This window comes from Gavialis gangeticus, unplaced genomic scaffold (assembly GCF_001723915.1).
Source record: "Gavialis gangeticus isolate Ggan-Ray unplaced genomic scaffold, GavGan_comp1, whole genome shotgun sequence".
NCBI classification, from domain to species: Eukaryota; Metazoa; Chordata; order Crocodylia; family Gavialidae; genus Gavialis; species Gavialis gangeticus.
The window spans coordinates 28,832,431-28,851,717 of record NW_017728998.1 but is presented as its reverse complement, the minus strand read 5'-3'; the positions used below and the strand labels follow the sequence as shown (position 1 = coordinate 28,851,717).

General features: G+C 39.1%; 1 protein-coding gene across 3 annotated transcripts in view; it reads right to left on the bottom strand.

The window, feature by feature from the left end:
- PHKB (phosphorylase kinase regulatory subunit beta) overlaps positions 1 to 19,287 on the bottom strand; it is a 275,233-nt gene that overhangs the window by 7,673 nt on the left and 248,273 nt on the right. For 2 of the 3 annotated variants that reach the window (XM_019505660.1, XM_019505662.1), the window contains 4 exons: positions 16,980 to 17,037; positions 15,028 to 15,118; positions 12,338 to 12,543; positions 2,257 to 2,391 (listed from right to left, as the gene is read on the bottom strand). In XM_019505660.1, coding sequence (XP_019361205.1) covers positions 2,257 to 2,391; positions 12,338 to 12,543; positions 15,028 to 15,118; positions 16,980 to 17,037 — 490 coding nt within the window. Of the gene's footprint in view, positions 1 to 2,256; positions 2,392 to 12,337; positions 12,544 to 15,027; positions 15,119 to 16,024; positions 16,116 to 16,979; positions 17,038 to 19,287 lie in introns of all 3 variants that reach the window. The other variant, XM_019505661.1, reaches the window with a different exon arrangement.

The window sequence follows — 19,287 nt, the reverse complement described above, 5'->3', positions numbered from 1 at the left end:
GGGCACTACACCAGAGCACCAGGAGTTTTCAGAGATCCATGCCAGGGGCTGGGCTATGATGCTCACCAGATCCTTGAGTACCCTGGGGTGTAGCTTGTCAGGTCTGGCTGACTTGAAGGTATCCAGCTTCTCAAGGTGTTTCTTCACAAGGTCAGCACTGATGGAGGGCAGGGGATCTCCCTTACCTGGACCACCCTGTCCCGTGGTGGGCATGGGCGTCCCATGGGACTGATGAAAGACTGACGCAAAGTACCCATTTAATAGGTTGGCTTTTTCCTGGGCATCAGTTGTCAGTTGCTCCATCTGGTTCAGCAGGGGTCCAATGTTGCCCTTGCTTTTCCTCTGGCTCCCCACATATCTGAAAAAGGACTTTTTATTGTCCTTGATGCTCGAAGCTAGTTGGAGTTCAGTTGAAGCCTTGGCTTTCCTGGTTTGCTCCCTGCAGGACCGGACCAGCCTACAGAACTGGCTTACAGCAGGACTGTAAAGGGTTCAACGCAGGCAGAAAAACATACGAACTGTGGCAGGATTAAAAAGGCCCCTCCATCCAAAGAGCAGTGGTAGATTATTGCCCTACATTCAAAGAGCAGTGGATACTAAAACTTTAGGTGAGACACACACGTAGGATATTTTGAAACCTGTTCACCTGTTAAAAGCTTTGTTCCTACTGGTAAAATAATCACCATTTTTTGTTTTAGGAAGGCTGTTCAGTCAATCAATGTTTGCAACTGCTCACAGGCTTCCAAGCAGGAAAAGACACGCACGGCCCCACATTCTAGCAGAAGTTCTGAGCAGAAATGGAGGATGTGCAGAGTAGTGTAGCCTCAGGCATAGTCTCAAAATGGAAGAATTGTGAAATTTTCCCTCTGGGTAGGGAAATCTCTGACACTCTGACACTTGAAGGGTGCGTTCATGGAGACCAGACAGAGGTACTGATAGGACCTAAATCAACCATAGTGGTAAATTTCCAGTTAGTGAAAACAGGAGTAAAAACATTACGAAGAAAAAGCAAAAGAAAAAATTGTTCTGTATTCTTTTTAAGAAAGTGATTAGGCTACTACACTTTTGACCAGAAAGGAAGTTGTGGTCCACAGCTGTGCAGTAACTCAACTACAGCACCCTGTTGGCAGCATGAACAGAGATTAAAGGAGACAGAAGCCCACATGGATTAGTAGAACTGGGACATTATCTCAGATGGAAGAAAATGTCTGCAGTGTATTCAGTGGCTGAAGGAAGCCACACAGTGTTTCCCTAAATCATCAGTGGAAAAAACTGCAGCTGGAAGGACAAGAGCTGGCGTTGTGGCAGAAGCTTGCATAGGAAGAATGTCAGAGCCAGCATGAAGAAGAATGCAGCATAAATAGGATGAACACCAGCCTGAGAAAGATGAAAGAATATCAAGCAGGAAAACATGAATGAGACTTGGAAATGCCATACAGCCAATGGCATACCAGTTTGGAAAGGGGCAGACATGGAACTCCTAGCTCCTCAGATAGCACAGATTTTAAACAGACATCTCAGTTGAGGTACTTGAGTATCTTTCCTGCTTACTTACAGAGAGGAGCCTTTACCCATGGAGTTATAGTTGGCTCCAGAAGTTATGAGCACTGAAAGTGAGCTTTACTGCAGAAGTTGAAGCTAATACTGGCAACTAGAAGGAGGAAAATTTCTAACCTCGTTCTCTTGCATCTGATGAGCATGTGGGATCAGCACAGAGTTAGTCAATGCTTTCAGTTTCTGTCCTGCACTCTTGTGAGGTAACTACAAAAATCTCTCTCTGGCAGCTAATGCAAACGAGTGTTACAGTCTTTAAAAGAGATGCACTTCAGGCAGTATAGTTACGGCATGAGAGGGGATTAAAATACAAGGTCAAACAAGCAGCAGATAAGCCCTACTCTGACTGGTACAAACATTTTTAATAGTGAGAAGTGACAGTGAAAACTCCCTGCATCCAGCTAGGTTAGGAAAACCTAACTGTGTACTGACACTGCCAAAATACTAAAATGCTCCTGCAGATAAAGGTTTCAGACTAGGATAAGGGAAAGGGGAAGACTGGTAGAATCAGAAACATCTGCAAAAATTAAAAAAAAAACTAATATGGATCTACACTACCTCTGGATAAAAAATGCATGTTTGAAACATTATTGATTGCAGACACCTGGTGATTTAAGAAGCATACAAATCATTTCAGAAATACAGATGATGTGAACAATCCATTATGAATGACAGAATGTGACACACACTCAATCTTCTTACCTTCCTTGCTGCTGCGGTTGAAGAATATCCAACAGAAGTTGCTTCACTTCACTAGGAGACAGCTGATATAAGTCCATAGCAGGCATATCTCCAGCACGAAATTTTAGTTCATACTTCATAGCATGGATAATCCATCTGAAGCATAAGAATTAAAATATATTCTAGGATATCATAGGTACACATATCTTTTAAAAAGTTCAGGTTCATACTTTTTAATATTATTTTTCTCTTAACTACATAGAGGCTGGAAAAAGGTTATCACATAGTATTTTAATTTTAATATTAATATACCAAGATATTATAAATAATATAATCAAGGCAATGTTAATATAATATTAATAATACAATATTAATATTTTAATATTACTATATTATTTCTGAATTGTAGAAAGCATGCTTTCACTAGAAGGAAAGCGAAATTTCCTACAACAAAACAATCTAACAGAATATTCTATAGAGAATCCAGAAGATCTTGCTTGCATTTCTTTGGCTGCTGTAAGATGCATTGGCAGAAGAGTCAACAAAAGGATATTCTGCTCATTTAACTTTATAGTAGAATTTATTCACAGTGTCACAGTGCTTTTTCTATGTTTGATGGAAACATAATATTATTTATGCATTGCCGCTTTAGAAGAATTGTTATAAAACACCCTTCATATAGAAGATATGTTTGCCCAGATATTCCTTCATATCACAAATATTCAAAAGTCGCTATGTGACATTTGATGTAAAAAAATAATAATTAAAATTATGCTCTTTCAATAAATAATGTAGCTTACTGAAGGATTTAAAAAGACAAAAAAGTAAAATTATTCTGCATGAGAAAAAATATGGCTTGGTGCAATTTTAGCTTTTGAAATTCATTTTTGCAACTTGTCACATTTTTCTTTCATTTACTGTTCCATTTTGAAAGGATTTGATTAAAATAATTACGAAACCAGTGAAGCTTTCCTGTTCAACAGTGCCTTGGATCTTAGGAAAGCACATTTGATAAACCATTACAAAGAAGGCTGAAAATGTTTCTTGTTACATATCATAGAAACAAATCAAGTCCTTAACTGAATAAGATGAAAAGATACCTTATTACTAGATAAATCTGGGAAGCAAGGTTACTTAAAAGGAGCCTTTACTTTCTTCACTGTAATCACTTCAGCACCTAGATTCTAGTGTCAGAAGTTAAATTTGACAAGCTCCAGTGCTGTGGGCACTCAGCTTCTATCAGGTAAAATGGTGCTAGAAACTAGGGACCTCAGCTCAGAAAAGCAAGACTTGCAAATCTCTATATCTGGTATTTCTACAGGATTCACCTACCACAATTATACCCAAATTTCACACACACTAATTTAGCATATAGTATATCTTCCATTGAACTTAATCACTAAAGCCAAATTTGGATAGTTAAATGAATTTCTTCTATTTAAGTAACTCATTCACAAGCCTCAAAGTATAACTTCGTAGACAAGAAGATCCTGAAGTTTTGTGATACCAACAACTCCTAGAGCTAAATGCCTGTTCTACATTTGTGATTGGAGTACTGTCAGTGAAGGATGCAAGATATGGGGAACAACATAAACAGGCAAAGGAATAAATAGCATTAGGCTGTAAGGAGTTGGTTTCCTCTTGAGAAGTGAATGCATTTTGGTAAGAGAACAAGTTAAGAGAGAGGAAAAATTATACCTGGAAACATTCCAGCTTTGCTCAACACAGCTACTTAGAGTCCTGACTCGCACTGATGAGCAGTTAAATGGATGAGTAGTCCCCTTGTTTTCAACCAGAATTAACTGCTCACTAGTGAGACTGGAATCTGGTGACAAATATGGCATGTAAAGATTTAGAAGGTTTAAGAAGTTTTCCTAATTTTATAGGTCTCAAATATGCAAACTGTCTTCAGGCACATCAGGGTTACGCATTTTAATTTTGCAATATGTGCATATTCATTGTAAAGAAAGAGGAATAAGAGCAAACTGGACCAAGACAATGAAAAAATTAAACACAGATGCTAATTTCTTTGTGGTCATAAATAAGAACACCATACTGGTAATGACCCTGAAAGTTTTCTGAACAGATCATTGTTTAGGATATTCTTCAATTTCATTAAAAAAGCAGCCCAGTAACTAAATTCTTAAAAAAAAAATGTATACGAAGGGAAAAGACAGAAAAATAAATATATAAAATATACTTTGTGAACGTGTACATGGTAGATTAAAGGGCTCATAAATTTTGCTGTACCATAGTTTTAATCAACATTTGGTGCCTCTATAATTGTCAGAAAAAGCAAATTATATCTGTGTTGTTTAATGGAATATTAAAACCACTTATAAAACTTGGCATATTGCCATACTAACACAGCAACACTTAGAATTAAATTGTCTGCTCAGTGGTGCTTATCTGGAGCAAGTCACCTGGATTTCTACTTTACAGACTAAACACAAAATTAGAGCTTGTGTTTACTTTTTAATTAATGACAATTTCATTTACATAAGACTTTTATCAAATATGTTCCAATATAAAAAGTTGGTACCCTTGTATTCAACCAATTAGCAAACTACCATTGTTACATCAGTAAATTATCACAATACATTTATTTTTAATGCATAACATTTCATCACCTTTTAAAAATTAAAATAAAAAGTTATGACGTTTTGTAGTACTCAAGTGGCACTGTCTTCATTTGCTCTAGGGAATCTAAATGTCACAACTACAGTGAAGTCTTTGGATGTATGTTTGGTCCTCCACAAATGAAATACCTGAAGTTCCTTTGTTACCTGTATGCCTTTTTAAAATTTGGTATTATTATTAAAAAGTTAAAGACTTAAGTAAAGCCCTTCAGCACACAATCAAAGAAAAAAGACAAAGAATCTGATTTTTCCCCCCACTAAAAGCAGTTGCTTACATCCACGTCTCAGTGTAGAAGAAGGACAGTATGTAAAACAACTATTCAAAATGAAATGGCTTTAAAAATATTTTTATTAAGTTTCTTCTCACAAGTTTGTGCAATATCTGGTATCATGAAACTTTGACAAAGGCACACAGATCTTTGGCACAAACTGACAAAAAGTTACAGCAGAGAAATGTAACTGTCAAACCTGTTGAAGCTTGACAATCTAATGCATCAACCCATCTTAGCTGACAGTCATCTACAATAGTCTATAACCTAAAAATAGAGACTACATGCAGCTCTAATCCAGTTAATAAATGAATTCAGTGGTGCTAGAGACCAACGGATACACTTATTTCAGTCTATACACATGAAGCCAGAGAATATACTTTTATTGGGGCCTACCTTTGGAAATGTAGCCCTATTGTTTCTTTGTATTGTTTTATTTAAGACAAACATTACTTCAGTCCTTTGAACCAAGCTGCTATGCACTGCAACAGGGGTTTGGAAAGGAGATTGTTTATGATTCCTTAGTTCTCTGGCTGGTTCTGCACCAGGGAGTTAGGGGGAAGATGATGTAAACTCCATCCCCTGACAATCAGGGGGCCATTTGGTAGATAGGCAACAGGGCTAGGAACAGACATTCCAGATAAACTGCTTTAAAAGTGATCAGAAACATACATTTAGTGCACATAAACCAGTTTCAAAATGGCTGACACTGATTTAAGATAAACCTGGTTGAATGTAGTATCAGACTTAACTGAATTGGGTCAAAACGGTTTATGTAATGTCTGTCCCAGACCCCTTCCTGGTTTAAGTTAAACCAGAGTCCCCCAGCATCCCAGATGCTTTGCAGCCCTGCACTGGGCTAACTGCTCCAGAACAGGGCTGGCCCCACCCCTCTGCTCCCTAGCCAGAGCTCTGGTGGAGACTTCAGGCATAGCAGCTTCTGTCTGGCTTCCCCCTGCCCCCACCCACTGCTTGCTGCTCAAGCAGAGATTTTCCCCCCTCCCTCTGGCCCTTCCTCCCATCTCCCACAGCACGGACCCCAGCCCCGCAGACCTTAGGCATGTGATATGCTAGCTAATGTTGAGAGGGGTGTGTGTGTGTCCAATTTCACTGGGACACGCAGACAGAACAGAACAGTCCACTTAGGGCTTTTTGGAGCTAATCGAGAGGTCATCTGGTAATGTCCCTCTGTTCCTTCCTTGGAAAAAGCTCTTTAAGAAGAGCTTGAACTAATGAGAGATTTTTGTTTTGTTGACAGGATGATAAACACTGTGTTATCAGCCCCCTCCTGGCCCCCTGCCTGGCAGGTTTCCAGACAGTATGAAGAAGAAGGGAGACGAAGATTGAAAAGCTCAGTATCATCAACAGATGCATGCATTGCACATATGCCCTTTGCCTTAGAGTGCTAGTCGGGGGCTGGGAACACTCCCACCCACTGAGCAGAAAGTGTGGAAAAGCCTGGGATGGTGCAGGCAGGGTGGGGGCCCCTTTCTAATCAGAGCATCCTGCAGGGACCTGGCCACCCCTCCGCTCAGTTCAGCACTGTAGAAGTGGAGGGTGGGGTGCTCTAGTGTCCCCCCCTTTTAGCCTGAGCCATTGCAGGCATGGGCCTGCATTTCTTCAGTTGAGAGAGAATATCTGTGCATTTGCAAACTCGTTCAACCTAGGCAGATTAGTTTAACTTGCAAATATTGAATCACTGTAGGCTCAGGCCTTTTGAATGTCCATCCCTAGCCTAAGAGTACAGGACATTCCAGTCAAGTCCATTCCCCAAACCAATTATATTCCCCATGCTGTGACTAAAGGAGGACTTCCTATCTGAATGAAAATCAAGTCAGGAAATTATGGCTAGTTTTTCTCATAGCGTACCCCCAAAATACTGCAAAAGAAGCAGAAGCAGCTAAAGATTCCAGGCATAATGTTTACTCATAGCAGGTGAAAATAGCTTTCATGCTATATAAATGGTGTTACTATTTTCAGCTGATGCCTTGTTAGGTGGCATGCTGGACCTCATTGTTTTAAAATCTGAAATTACAGAAAAATCTAGAGTAACTAAAACTACTAGTTTTGATTAAAGAATGTTTGGCTTCTGTAGAAAGTAAATTGCAAGGTTTTGTAATCCCAAATCACAGGATCACTCAGGAAACCTAAATCAATTACATTGCAACTCTTCCAAGTACAGTTAAAAGTAGTCATATCCTAGTTCACTGATGCTCTGCCTTCTAACCCTGTGGGCCAAATTAGTGACTGATCTATGGCCATATGTTCCTGTGCATCCTGGCCTGTGGGGCTATGTCATCTGGCTTGTGAGGCTCCTCACAGGTCTGGAAATGTAATGGTGGGGGAATGGTAATAGCATTAATTGCCATAGCAATTAATACTGCCATCACACCCCCGCTACAAAATTTCCAAACCTGTGGAAAGCCCTACGGGCTAGATGACACAGTCCCAAGGGCTAGATTCAGGTTGCAGGCCAGAGGTTGAGCACCACTTTTGTAGTTTATGCATCTTCCTTGTCCACCTTCTACAGAAAGTCCTTAAAGCCCCTCAACCCACTTTTATCCCAAATCTGACAAATGTTAATATACACCTTGAAATCAGATCCTTCCTTTCCTTTCTTTTTAAACTAGGATGTATAGCAAGATGTAAAAATATTAATTAAAAGTTTGGTATCTGGAGTTAAAGACATTTAACATATTTCTGTGTCTGTGGCAAAGGACAAACAGGTATTAACTATACAAGAGGAAGCTGTATTCTACATGATAATGAAGAAACAATGAAATTGTGGCAATTTAATTAGTCATATCAATACTGTGTACAGCATCTGAGTGACAGTTCCTCATGGTTGGATGATTAAAAAAAAACTAAGGTAAATTAAACCATGTGAATCATTATTACCCCAACCTGTCACATGTCAGAAACAAAAGGTGCCAAAATTGCTTTCAGTGGAAATGAGGAAATGGACACAATTTAAGGGCATCAATTACACCCCTTTTATTTATCTAGACAAAGCAACATCATTGTCTTGTGACTAAAAGACAGAATTACCTTCTCTGGGAATCAGTTCATTTATACACAGTTTAGTTATCAATGCAGAGATTCACAGAAAAGATATTTTCTGTTTGTAATTGCTTATGTGAAATTTTCTGGCAGTATGAAAAGTGGAGATGAAAAATCGCTGATAAAATAAACCTTTAGAGGCATCTTCCACTAAAACCTGACTGACAGAGCTTAGGTAGAAAGCAGTTGATTGGAGGTCTTTACAGTAATGGGCCTGTCAGGAACTTGATCTATTTCAACATTAACGCGAGAGCACAAATCAATAATGAGACACCAAATCAAATGATTATCAGAATAGAATACCATTTCTGCGAGAAGGTTAATTTTGCTCACTGAAGTGGGTGATAACAGTGAAATAAAGGAAATTTAATCTATAGGATTAACCTTGGAACAAGAAAGAAAACTGGCACCTTGGGATTGGCTTAAAAAAGATTGGGGTGGATAACATGAATAAGCAAACATTATAGAAATATTTGAACTGAAAAAAATAAATGTCCTCATGACTATCAAATATTCACTGTCAATAAAGCAAATATTTGACTAAATGTAGAGACAAGTTGACTGTAAAGCATAACTACTGCATTTGGATACTTTTCAAATTGTATATGTACTTGCAGTTACTTTCCTTGTAAAATGTCTGCCAATCATTTCCAGTGCTGGAATGCTACATCCCATATGAGAAAATGGTAAAGAATAGAGCACTCAAAATTTGTTTCGGTTTTAGAGGTTATTTCTTATTTTACATATGAAGAATCTCTCTGAAGTCTAGCCCAAAATTAGAATTAATTTTAAGCTCACTCACTGTACTTCTAGGAAAGACATGGTCATGTATGTGCTGCTTCTTCTGCCTTTCAAAAAGACTGTTTTTGTTAATCAAAAGATTTGCGTCAACCTAGCTGTGTCAGACTAAACTGATCTCCTGAAAAATACTAGTATAGCTGTGAATACCATGAAATGTGATAGAACGCTAATAAATAAGTACAAGTCATGTGCACATCATACTAATACACTTATACAACATTAATTCCTGAATTTTTCTATTATTTGCTTTACAATTCACATTTGTTAGTATAATTGTTAGTTACAGTACAGGACAAATAGCTAACACCCAAAAAAGCTGCGTGTCTGTGCAGGAGCTATAGCTACAAAATGTATTCAACTGAAAACACAGAACTTGCACATTTCAGAAGAAAAAATAAGTACCTATAATCCTTACATAAAATTACATTTATGTGACAATAAATAAAAAGGTCCTAACTGCCCTTCATAGTATTACAAAATTAGTGCTTCTGTATGGAGACATGCTCTCAAACAATGGCTCCAACAAGCCAGACACAGACGTGCCCTTTTTCAACATCAAAAGCAAGTTTGGGCCTTAACATATTGGCTGAAAATCTAACATGGCACAAAGCATTTAAAATGTGGAGGCAGCAGCTTTTTGCCATCTGAAATGTGCATACCAGGCTATGCAGCAGCAGAACCACTTGGATTTTAACTCCTGTTTGCATATGGAAGTTATTACTGTGTTAATAAACATTGTGAAAAAGTGTTATCACCAAAAGGTTCCGAAAAGTTTTATTTCTGTACAATCTGGGATAAGTACAGAACATGTAGTCCAAACAGGCTTGAAAGTTGCAGTAGTTTAGAGTTGGTAAATTTCATTTTGCTAGTACTTCTGGATGTTATTGGTAATTAATGTAATGGCTATATAGCCCTTAGCACCAGAGACTCCTTGCTAAATGGATTATCTGAATGATATATTAGAGAAACTGATCAAAAACTGATATTTTAACCACTAACTTAAAAAGAACAAGGATCAGTCAGTATTATTATAGAAGAAACTCATTGTAAACGATGTGTAGCTAAACAGTCAAATACGCATCTGAGTGTTTTGAAAGCATGCAAAAAATGCACGTGTTTTAACAATGCGGGAATAAATATTTACTCTTTTATGGAAAAAATAAAGCAATGTTTAGTTCTAAAATACATTATGGAAGTAAAATTATTTTTTTCTGCTATTTTTCTTCTTTATTAGGAATCTTCTAAACCACACATAACTACAGCTTCATGTTATACTAGAATAACATATTTATCTTTATTGACAGAGTATTTAAAGGAACCAGGAAATTTTTCTTAACCCAAGAAAACTGTGGATACAGAGCAGTAAAAACAAAACAGCAGGGGGTTAAGTTTGTCATAGGTGGTTTGTGTAAAGTTTAAAAAGAGTGTAAATTAACTCTGACAACAGTAATCCAGGGAGAATCCATTAGAGAAAAAAAATACATGATGTCATGAAATCTTGGAAAACAGCTTGCCTTCATTTTATAAGCTTTGTTTAATGTCTAAAAAGGTCAACATAGCGTTATATAAAAGAAATACTCATTTTACTGCAAACTGGATGCATTTTGCACAGCAACAAAAATATTAATACACTTTCCATTATAAAAAAATCACTTTTTTCACATAAAAAGCTTTTTAATAGAAATGGTACAGCTGACCTATATCCTAATGAATAATCTGAGGTTAGGCTGGAAAGGTAAGTATACAGATTAAAAAACAAAGCAGACAGGATATTAGCAGTAGTTCTGTCAATGGTACCCAAAACTTTTCAGCAATTACAAGAGTTAATCAACCAAGATATACCATCTAGTGCCTACTGACTCTTATTCTATGGTAGGTGTTCTAACTCAACATAAAATTCTGGTTGTGCAACATTTCAAACATTTGGGAGAGCAGCACAAACTCCACGTTAGACAAGGCACAGAACTGAGTGGGAAATAAGTGGGGTGGTAAAACTGTAGTAAAATCTTGTTCCCAATGAAGATTGGGATACTTTCTGTTGACTTTAAATGTGAATTGGATAAGGGTCTAGAAATAGTGCAGGAGAACAGTAATAAAAAAAAAACCCTATCACAACCATCAACTCTAATAACAGATATTATTGATCTAGTACTGTTGCTCTATGTTAATTAGAAAGTGTTTATATCTTTGGCATTTCCACCTTGGGTGGAATTCAAGAATCAGATTTGAACTTTCTAGGATATTTTGAACAACACAGAATAAAACAGCATTATAAAATGTGAAACTTCTGGACTAGGAACAGAAGTTACACACAAACCAGTTTAAGTGATCAGAAACTGGTTTAAACCTGTAACAGAACATAAGTTCAGTGCATATAAACCAGTTTCAAAATGACTGAAACTGGTTGAAGACAAACCTGGTTGAATGTAGTATCAGACTTAACTGATTTGGGTCAAACCAGTTTATGAAACTCCTGTCCCAGACCTCTTCCTGGTTCAAGCTAAACCAGAGTCCCCCAGCATGCTTTCCAGCCCTGCCCTGGGCTGTGCTGTCTGCTCCAGCAAAGAAGGGTTGTGGGAGTAAGAGGGGAGGGCAGGGACTGCTTCTCATAGGCAAACCCTGGCTGGGGGCTGGGAACAAGGAGTGGGGTTAAACACATCTCTCCCCACTCAAACTTACTACTGGCTGCTACTGTGGACTACAAATCCCAAAGGCACCTGGAAGCAGCCTCTGCCTGTGCCTGGAAGCAGGAAGAGTCCTGCTGCTGTGAGGCTAGACTGCAAATCCCAGAAACCTTGGGGGCAGCAGGAAGAGGAAGTGAACACACAGCCCATGCTGGTTATATGCCAGAGAGCCGGGCTTCTGGCCTGAGCCACTGCAGACATTGTGGCTGCATTTCCTGAATCAAAAGTAAATGTGTGTCCAGTTGTTTCTTAGTTTAATCTCAGACTAACCTGCAAAGACTGAATTGATTTAGCCCTGCGCTTCTTGACTGTCTGTACTTCAGCCCTGGTGTATATATTGGCAAAATCTATTATAATAAATCTATTTGCTTCAGTAGTGCTTTTTTATCCTTATGTATAAAAAAAGAGCTACCCATTGGGTGCTACGGGTAACCAGCTGATTTTATCTCAAGTTAGTTGGAGCTTCCAATTTCCGTACATTTTAATTTTTAAATGGTGGTCAGGAATGACGAAGTGAAAAATATCATAAACGGATACAAACTTAACTGTATTTGTTCATATAAATTATTACCACAATCCACTTGAGCATCTAGCTGCTACCACAATACACATTAATTATTATAATAATTATAAAAAGCATTTTACTAACCCAACACGTATTTTTAACATGCCACTGAAAAGTTCAGGTGAGTTTGAGATGATCCAGCCAATATGTATGACAAGTTCTTGCTGAATAACAGCTTCCCTTTGATCTTGTAAATTGCAATTATTGTAAATGATGTTCTTAATCACTCCTGGGGATAGAGGGTTAGAAATAACTTCTTCTTCTTCTTGGCCGAAAGCTCCAAGAGTTACCTAAAGACATAACAACATTGTGGGGGTAGGGAACCAGAAACAACAAAACACAAGAGATAAATCTGCAAGTTAAATTTCCTACACTAACATTCCCCTGTTAAGATTGTACTTGAGACAAAAAAAAAGTTCGGTGTTAAATGAATGGAAATAGTGGTTAGCATGACTGCTATTCTTACTAAAAATAAATGTATTGAAGCAAAAAATCATAATCCCAACCAAAATGTGCTTATTAAATCACCACTATATTTTAAGAGAGTTTGGATAATGTAACATGTCCATGATTGTACAACTAATCGAGAAATTCCTTTATCTCCTGTTTTTACTGAGGCTTCCTAAAAATTCAGTATCATAATACTTGTTACTAGTTTCTTAATATTTCAATACTTTTCTCCAAAATTATGTTCTAGGTTTTAAAATGGTAATAGAATCCCAATATCAATATTTTCAGTAAAAGCATACTTAAAAATATAAAACTCTAAAGTACTCGTACTCTACTTCCAACAGAACAAAGCAACTTGCTTTCTCACAAAAAATGACATTATAAATGGGTTGATAAGAACAGGTAATTAAAAACAAACAAAAATAAGCAACTACAAACCATGCTACATGCTCATTCATTTTCTTCTATAGCTACATAGCACCAGAAGCATACCATCAACTCTCTTGTCCAAAATGGCTGAATGACAAATAAGTCATTTCTGTCCAATATTTTTTAGTTTCAAGTAGTTTCTTATGAACTTATCATCAGTTTTTTGTCTTCAGAGGACAAACAATAGTTCCATTTAGGTGAGAGACAAACATCCCATATTAAACTGTTTGGGGCACGTGAATAGAAGAGAAAAACCACCAGAATCCCTGTAACAAGTGGGCATCCCAGGGCCTGTCAGTCACTGGCTCACCCACTTACCTTGGGACTAACCGCCTGCCTTCCATTCCTGCCATGCCTTTATGTTAATGATTATGTGATGTTCATCAGGCAGGAGAGGCTACCCATTTACATGCCCCAATGACAAGGCCTATGCAAACAGCTCAGACCACCCCTGTACTGTGTCTCATGTCTTGCAGATGTTCTCTCAGTGCTACACACTGGGACCCAAGCTCCAGAGTCTCACATAGGACTTTCATTCCCCACTGGAGCTCGTAGTCTCACTGCCTTCTCACTGGGCTCTCTGGTGTCCTTCACTTAGGGCTCCAAGCTCCATTTCAATTCTGGGTTCCCAACCCCATCCCAAGTCTGGGCTCCAAGCCCCTAACAACCCCAGGCTCCAAGCCCCATTTCCAATTAGGGCATCCAGCCCCACTCTGGGCTCCAACCCTATATGTCCCACACTGTCAAGTTTCAACATGCTAGGTTACAAGTATCCCCAAGCTTATCCCATGCCCTACACTGGGCCTCAACAAACCCTTTATCCCTTTGCTCCAGGAGCTTCTCATATAGCTCCTTGAAGGCTCAGGGCCCCACCCCCTGGAGCCTCACTCCTGGCTCCTATGTGCAGCTTCAGAGCTCACAGTGAATCTGGGCTCTTGCTTTCCTATTTGGGGTGTGCTCTCCTAGCCTTTCCCCTCCACAGGGTCACCCGCAAGGCAGCTGGGGCTGAGGCTTTCTGGTGCACCATACTTGCCCTTCACTGGGAAGGTCCCAGGTGTAGTATTTCCTGGAAGCTGCCCTGCCACAAGCAGCCCCACTATACCATCCAACCCCAGCAGGGTGTAGTTTTAGGTTATACCCCAGGACTAGGAGCCTCCAGCCATCCCCATTGCTCCTACCCTTACCTCCAAGGTGTCACAAGCAGCAACCCTAGCCAGGCTGCTGTTCTCCCGGATGCTAGCAGGCAAACTGTTGCTGGCTTTCTGTTTAGGGCCCTGCTCTTATAAGGGCCAGCTGGGCCCCGTTCCTATTCAGGAAGTTGAGCCTAACTGGTGATTGCCACCAGCTGCAGGCTACCTGGCTGCTGCCTACACCTCTGCATGTAACAGAGCACACTGCTACTTAACCTGCTACTTCCTGTGCAAAACTAACATCTCTTTTAGTTTATTAGACTCATAATTATTAGATTTATATATATATATATATATATATATAAATAAAAAAATCAACCTTTTCTATGAATACCTTTCTATTACTTGCTTCCATCCACTTTTTGTAAAATAATTTCTCCATATTTTGTTACATGTATTCCTCCTAAACTGTGCCTATACCATCTTCCCCTCTGTTTTCCCATCTAGGTTTTGGTCTACTCAACTATCTATTCTATACTGCTCTCTCAGCTTCATTAAAGAAAAGCATGTTGTAGACCACAAGGTCTATACAAATTATCAAAAGCAATACTTTTTTTTTGTTTAATTATTTTCTGTTACTGAATATATAATCTTTAAGTTTTGGGTACTTCAAAAAATATCTGTGGCCTTCAAGATGACAAAGCCTTTATACATTTTTCTCTTGATTATCATTCCTTAATGCAATTCTAGAAAATAAAGACTTACCTGTTTGCCCTGAACTAAAACATTAGTAATAGATGGTGCAAGGCTGTCCACTAGTTTACCTAAAAGACTTGCTGCGAAGCGCACAACAGACCTGAGGGCAGAAAACAAAGCAATCCGACTGGACATTAACTGCTAGTCTAATGAATTCACATATATGTCTGAATTCTGGTACCACATTTTATAGTCCCAAAGCACTAATCATGTAAATATATGGAGTACTTCTGCTAGATAAGTAATGTCAGATAAGCTTTTATTTTGGGGACAATTTCTAGATTTTTATTAATTACAAGAACAAGCAAAGAATGACTGCATTGGGAACTCATTAAACTACAAACTGCACAAAATAACCGGCTGTTCTTTTCTCTCACAACATTTTGAGAAGAGAGCCTGTCATAATAATTTCTTCTATCAAAATGTCTACTTTTGTTTGGTGATAATTTCACCAATTTGCAGTTAGTGAAAAAAAGATTATTTCCTCCTTTCTGTTTATTTTGAAAAGATTTTTGTTGTAAGAGCAAGTACAGCACACACAAAACATAGTTGATTACTTTTTTTTTTTTTACTTTTTTTGCCTAAAGGCATTTTATAGGTGAATGATGAAAAGAAGAGAATCATGTAAAGTGCTAGGTTTAAAACCGGCTGCAACTTCTAAGGACAACTGAACTGACATACAGCTCTTACCATTAAAAAATAACATAGTTCTATAAATTGCCTTTTGTGACAAATAGAAACTGAACAGATGTGTGTTTAAGCTTTTCTAAACATGGATTTTGAGGGTGCAAATACTCATTTATCAACAGAGTTAATGAACAAATTGTAATATTCCATAGTTAGTACAAAATCCATCAACTAAATTTATGTTGACTTCTGTGAAGACTGCTGTGCACTCTAAGATCAAGAGCAAAGCATTTCAAAACTGCATTAGCTGATACTATCAAAATGCAAATAAAAGCAAAAAATCTCAAGCAGCACCATTTCAGACCTTTCTGCACTTTACCTGTTTCCCATGTACCAGTAAAGTAGTAATATGTGGGGCTATAGAGGAAGCATATTTCTGTGCAAATGCAGCAGTGTAGCGTACCACCAACCTAGGTGTGTCATATGACAGTCATGAAAAAGAAATGAAAAATAATACTGTTTACATATGTTTGTTTTATAAAAAATCCTCAGATTAGTATACATTAAAAAGGCTAACAATGAAATAAAATAACAACTTTTGTTACTTGGTTATAACTCTGTTTCATTGTGTGAACAGATTAAACTGAAACCTGAAATCAATTCTTGTATTTCCTTAGTTATTATCTTTTTCAAACAACCCCTTCTGGTTAACAAGATTTACAAAGTGAAATAGTACAATGTATCATAGGTTCAAATCTCTTCTGCAATAAGAAAAAAGATTTCTATTATGCTTTAGTCAAATAGAACAATTATCCAGCAAATACAGTAGACTTAATTTTCCAAAAATCTTTTGAAGTTATTCTGGTAAAGCCATCCTTAACTCAAATGACTTCAAGAGTAACAAACAGTAAACAGCTCAGATATACTGAGTTAGGTTATTAAATGTAATTTAGGTTAACTTTTGAACACCTACTTTGGCACAGAGAATCGTTTTATATTGTAACATTCCCTGAAAAAATTGATCCTCTTATGTGCTGTGATCCATCTCTTGTTTCCTCAGTACTATACATCTATAGTACAGTTTGTTACAAAGACATTTTTAACACTGTTCTACAGGAACAAATGGTTAACAAATTCATTTTCATTTGTGTCTCAAGGTTAACAGCTAAGGGTTGGTTCACAGCTGGTATAAATTAACAAAATCCCATTGAGGTCAGTGCTTTCTTACATTATTTAAAGATCTGGATTAAAGTTTTGAGAATACGCTGAAAAAACCTCCAAGCACCTTTATTTGACAGAGCAGATATGAAACACAAAAGATTCTGTGTACAAACCAGAGCTTTTTGCTACCAGCACGTCTGTAGATTCTTTCAATATGGTCAGAGACTGTACCTAAAAAACAGTTAAAAAAAAAAAGTGCCAATGGATTGTTATTCAACAATAATAAAGTTAAATTTGATGTTATGTAGTGTCAATTTAGATTCAGCAAAACATTTAGCTTGTTCTAAGTCCCTTAGCTGCTCTCTTTGGCCGTGTGCAGACGAGAATGGCTGTGCAGTATGTGGCACCACAGGTATGTTTTGTGGTGCCATATACCACACATTCAGTTGTTCTCCGCACCGCAAGGGATCAGTGTGGGTTGGGGGGTTTGACCCCGGGGTAACTTGCTGCATGCCAGAAGGCGTGTGGCATAGGTGATCCCCAGGGACAACTAGCAGTGGCACAAGGTACACCGCTGCTAGTTGCCCCCAGGGAACCTAATGTCCATACACATGTGGATGAAGCCTTTGGGTGCATACAGATGTTTGGGGAGGTTAGCAGGTTAGATCATGTTAATGGCCACCTAACATAACTTAGATCAACCTACCTCTGCACCGAGGCAAACTAAGTGCACACTGTACAGAAGGTCCAGGAAGGTTAGATCAATCTACGTTACCCTATATCTGAAGTAGTGTAACTTAGATTAGGTGGCCATTTTTAGACTAATCTAACTGTCCCAAACTTCTACTTAGTTTCAAGTGTAGCTCCAGGGCTGGGAAAGCCCAGTCACTGGCCCCAAGCCCTAGGGCTGTGCTTTTCCTACCCCCCACCCCGCAGCACTGGGCTATTTTTATCCCCTGGGATCCATGATTTGACCCCAGGTGGACAATGTCCCCATTCTCCTCCCCATGGACCAGACAGTCCCCTCCGTACACCAAACCCCCATCCCACAAGCCGCTCTCAGTGCCAGTTTTATCAATGTTTGCTGATGCTGGGAGCTGAGACAGAAAGTCTAGGTGGGGGAGAGGTGGGGGGGAAGATTGTTCATCTGGGAGTACGGGGGCTCAGATTGCTAAAAATAGCTAAGGTCATCCTCCCAATCCTACCAAACCCCCACAGACCTCACCAAACCTGCCTTCCACAGACCCTGCCTGCCCCCCTGATTTTCCCTGTGGATCTTGCGTGCCTCCCCCCACTCCCGCCCCAGCCTCCTGCAGACCCTGCCAGCCCCACCGATCCCTCCCGCAGATTCCACTTGCCCTCTCAATCCCTCCAATCCTTTTGCAGATGCCACATGCCCCCTGTTCTTTCCTTCAGGCCCCTGTCCCTCTGATTTCCCCCCTCTCTCCATCCCAATAATTTCTCCAACTTCTCCCACTAGCCCCTCCCATCCCAACTTATCTTAGATCAGGTGGCCATTTTTAACTCAATCTAACCTTCCCACACGTCTGTACCCAGCTTTAGTCTATCCTCCTCCAGTCAAGAACTAAAATTTTTTTCTCACCAGACAGTTCTGAAGTTGCTCAAAGGACTGAAAAGGGCTTTCCCCCAGTAAAAGTCCTGTTCAACTTTGGCATCTGTATTTGGTTTTCTGGTCTCTGATGAGCCCATGCTCTGAAAGTATGGCAGTGGGCTCCTTGCTCTGCCTCTTAACAACAGTGACCTTGCTGGATGCCTTAGAAGGAAAGTTGGTAAAATCCAAGCCCCTATAGCAGATTCACTGTGTACTATGTTCTACCCAGATAAAGCATTCTTAAGGATTTTTCCTGATTTCCTGCCCAGGGGTTTACAGAAGTTCAGCAGTTAGAATATTAACTTACTGGTATTTTCCCCAGAAAATCGAGAGCCAGGACTTTGCAAAAAAAACGAAAGGACTAAACCACTTGCACAGAACTTTAAGAAAGCCTGCAGCTATTTTCACCGTAGCCAAAACTTCCAAAGATACAGTAATATTAGCACAGAGATAGTCTAATTTGATCTCAGATTCTGTCATGCTATGTTACGAGACTGCCACAGTGGGACTGCCTTCCGCAGTCAAGAAACTTCGACAATTAATGTTGGCATAACTGAACCCTGCAAGGCAACCATGCATTTCATCACCAAATACTGGGCAATTGCAGAAGGTTCCATAGCAGAAACTGTTTGGTAAAGCGACCTCTCCAGTTACTGCTCACCTAAAACTAGTTCTAAGACCACCCCCTTTAACCATGTGGGCATTGCTTTGGATTCACTCTCAGTTTGAATGTGATTATGGACAGATCACTGGCAGCCCATGAGCTACATGCAGCCTGTGATGGGTTACAACTAGATCTGTAGGTTCCTGCCTGGCCTACTTCTCCCACAGTTCCTGCTGCGGCTGGAGTTTGAACCCTACCCACCCTA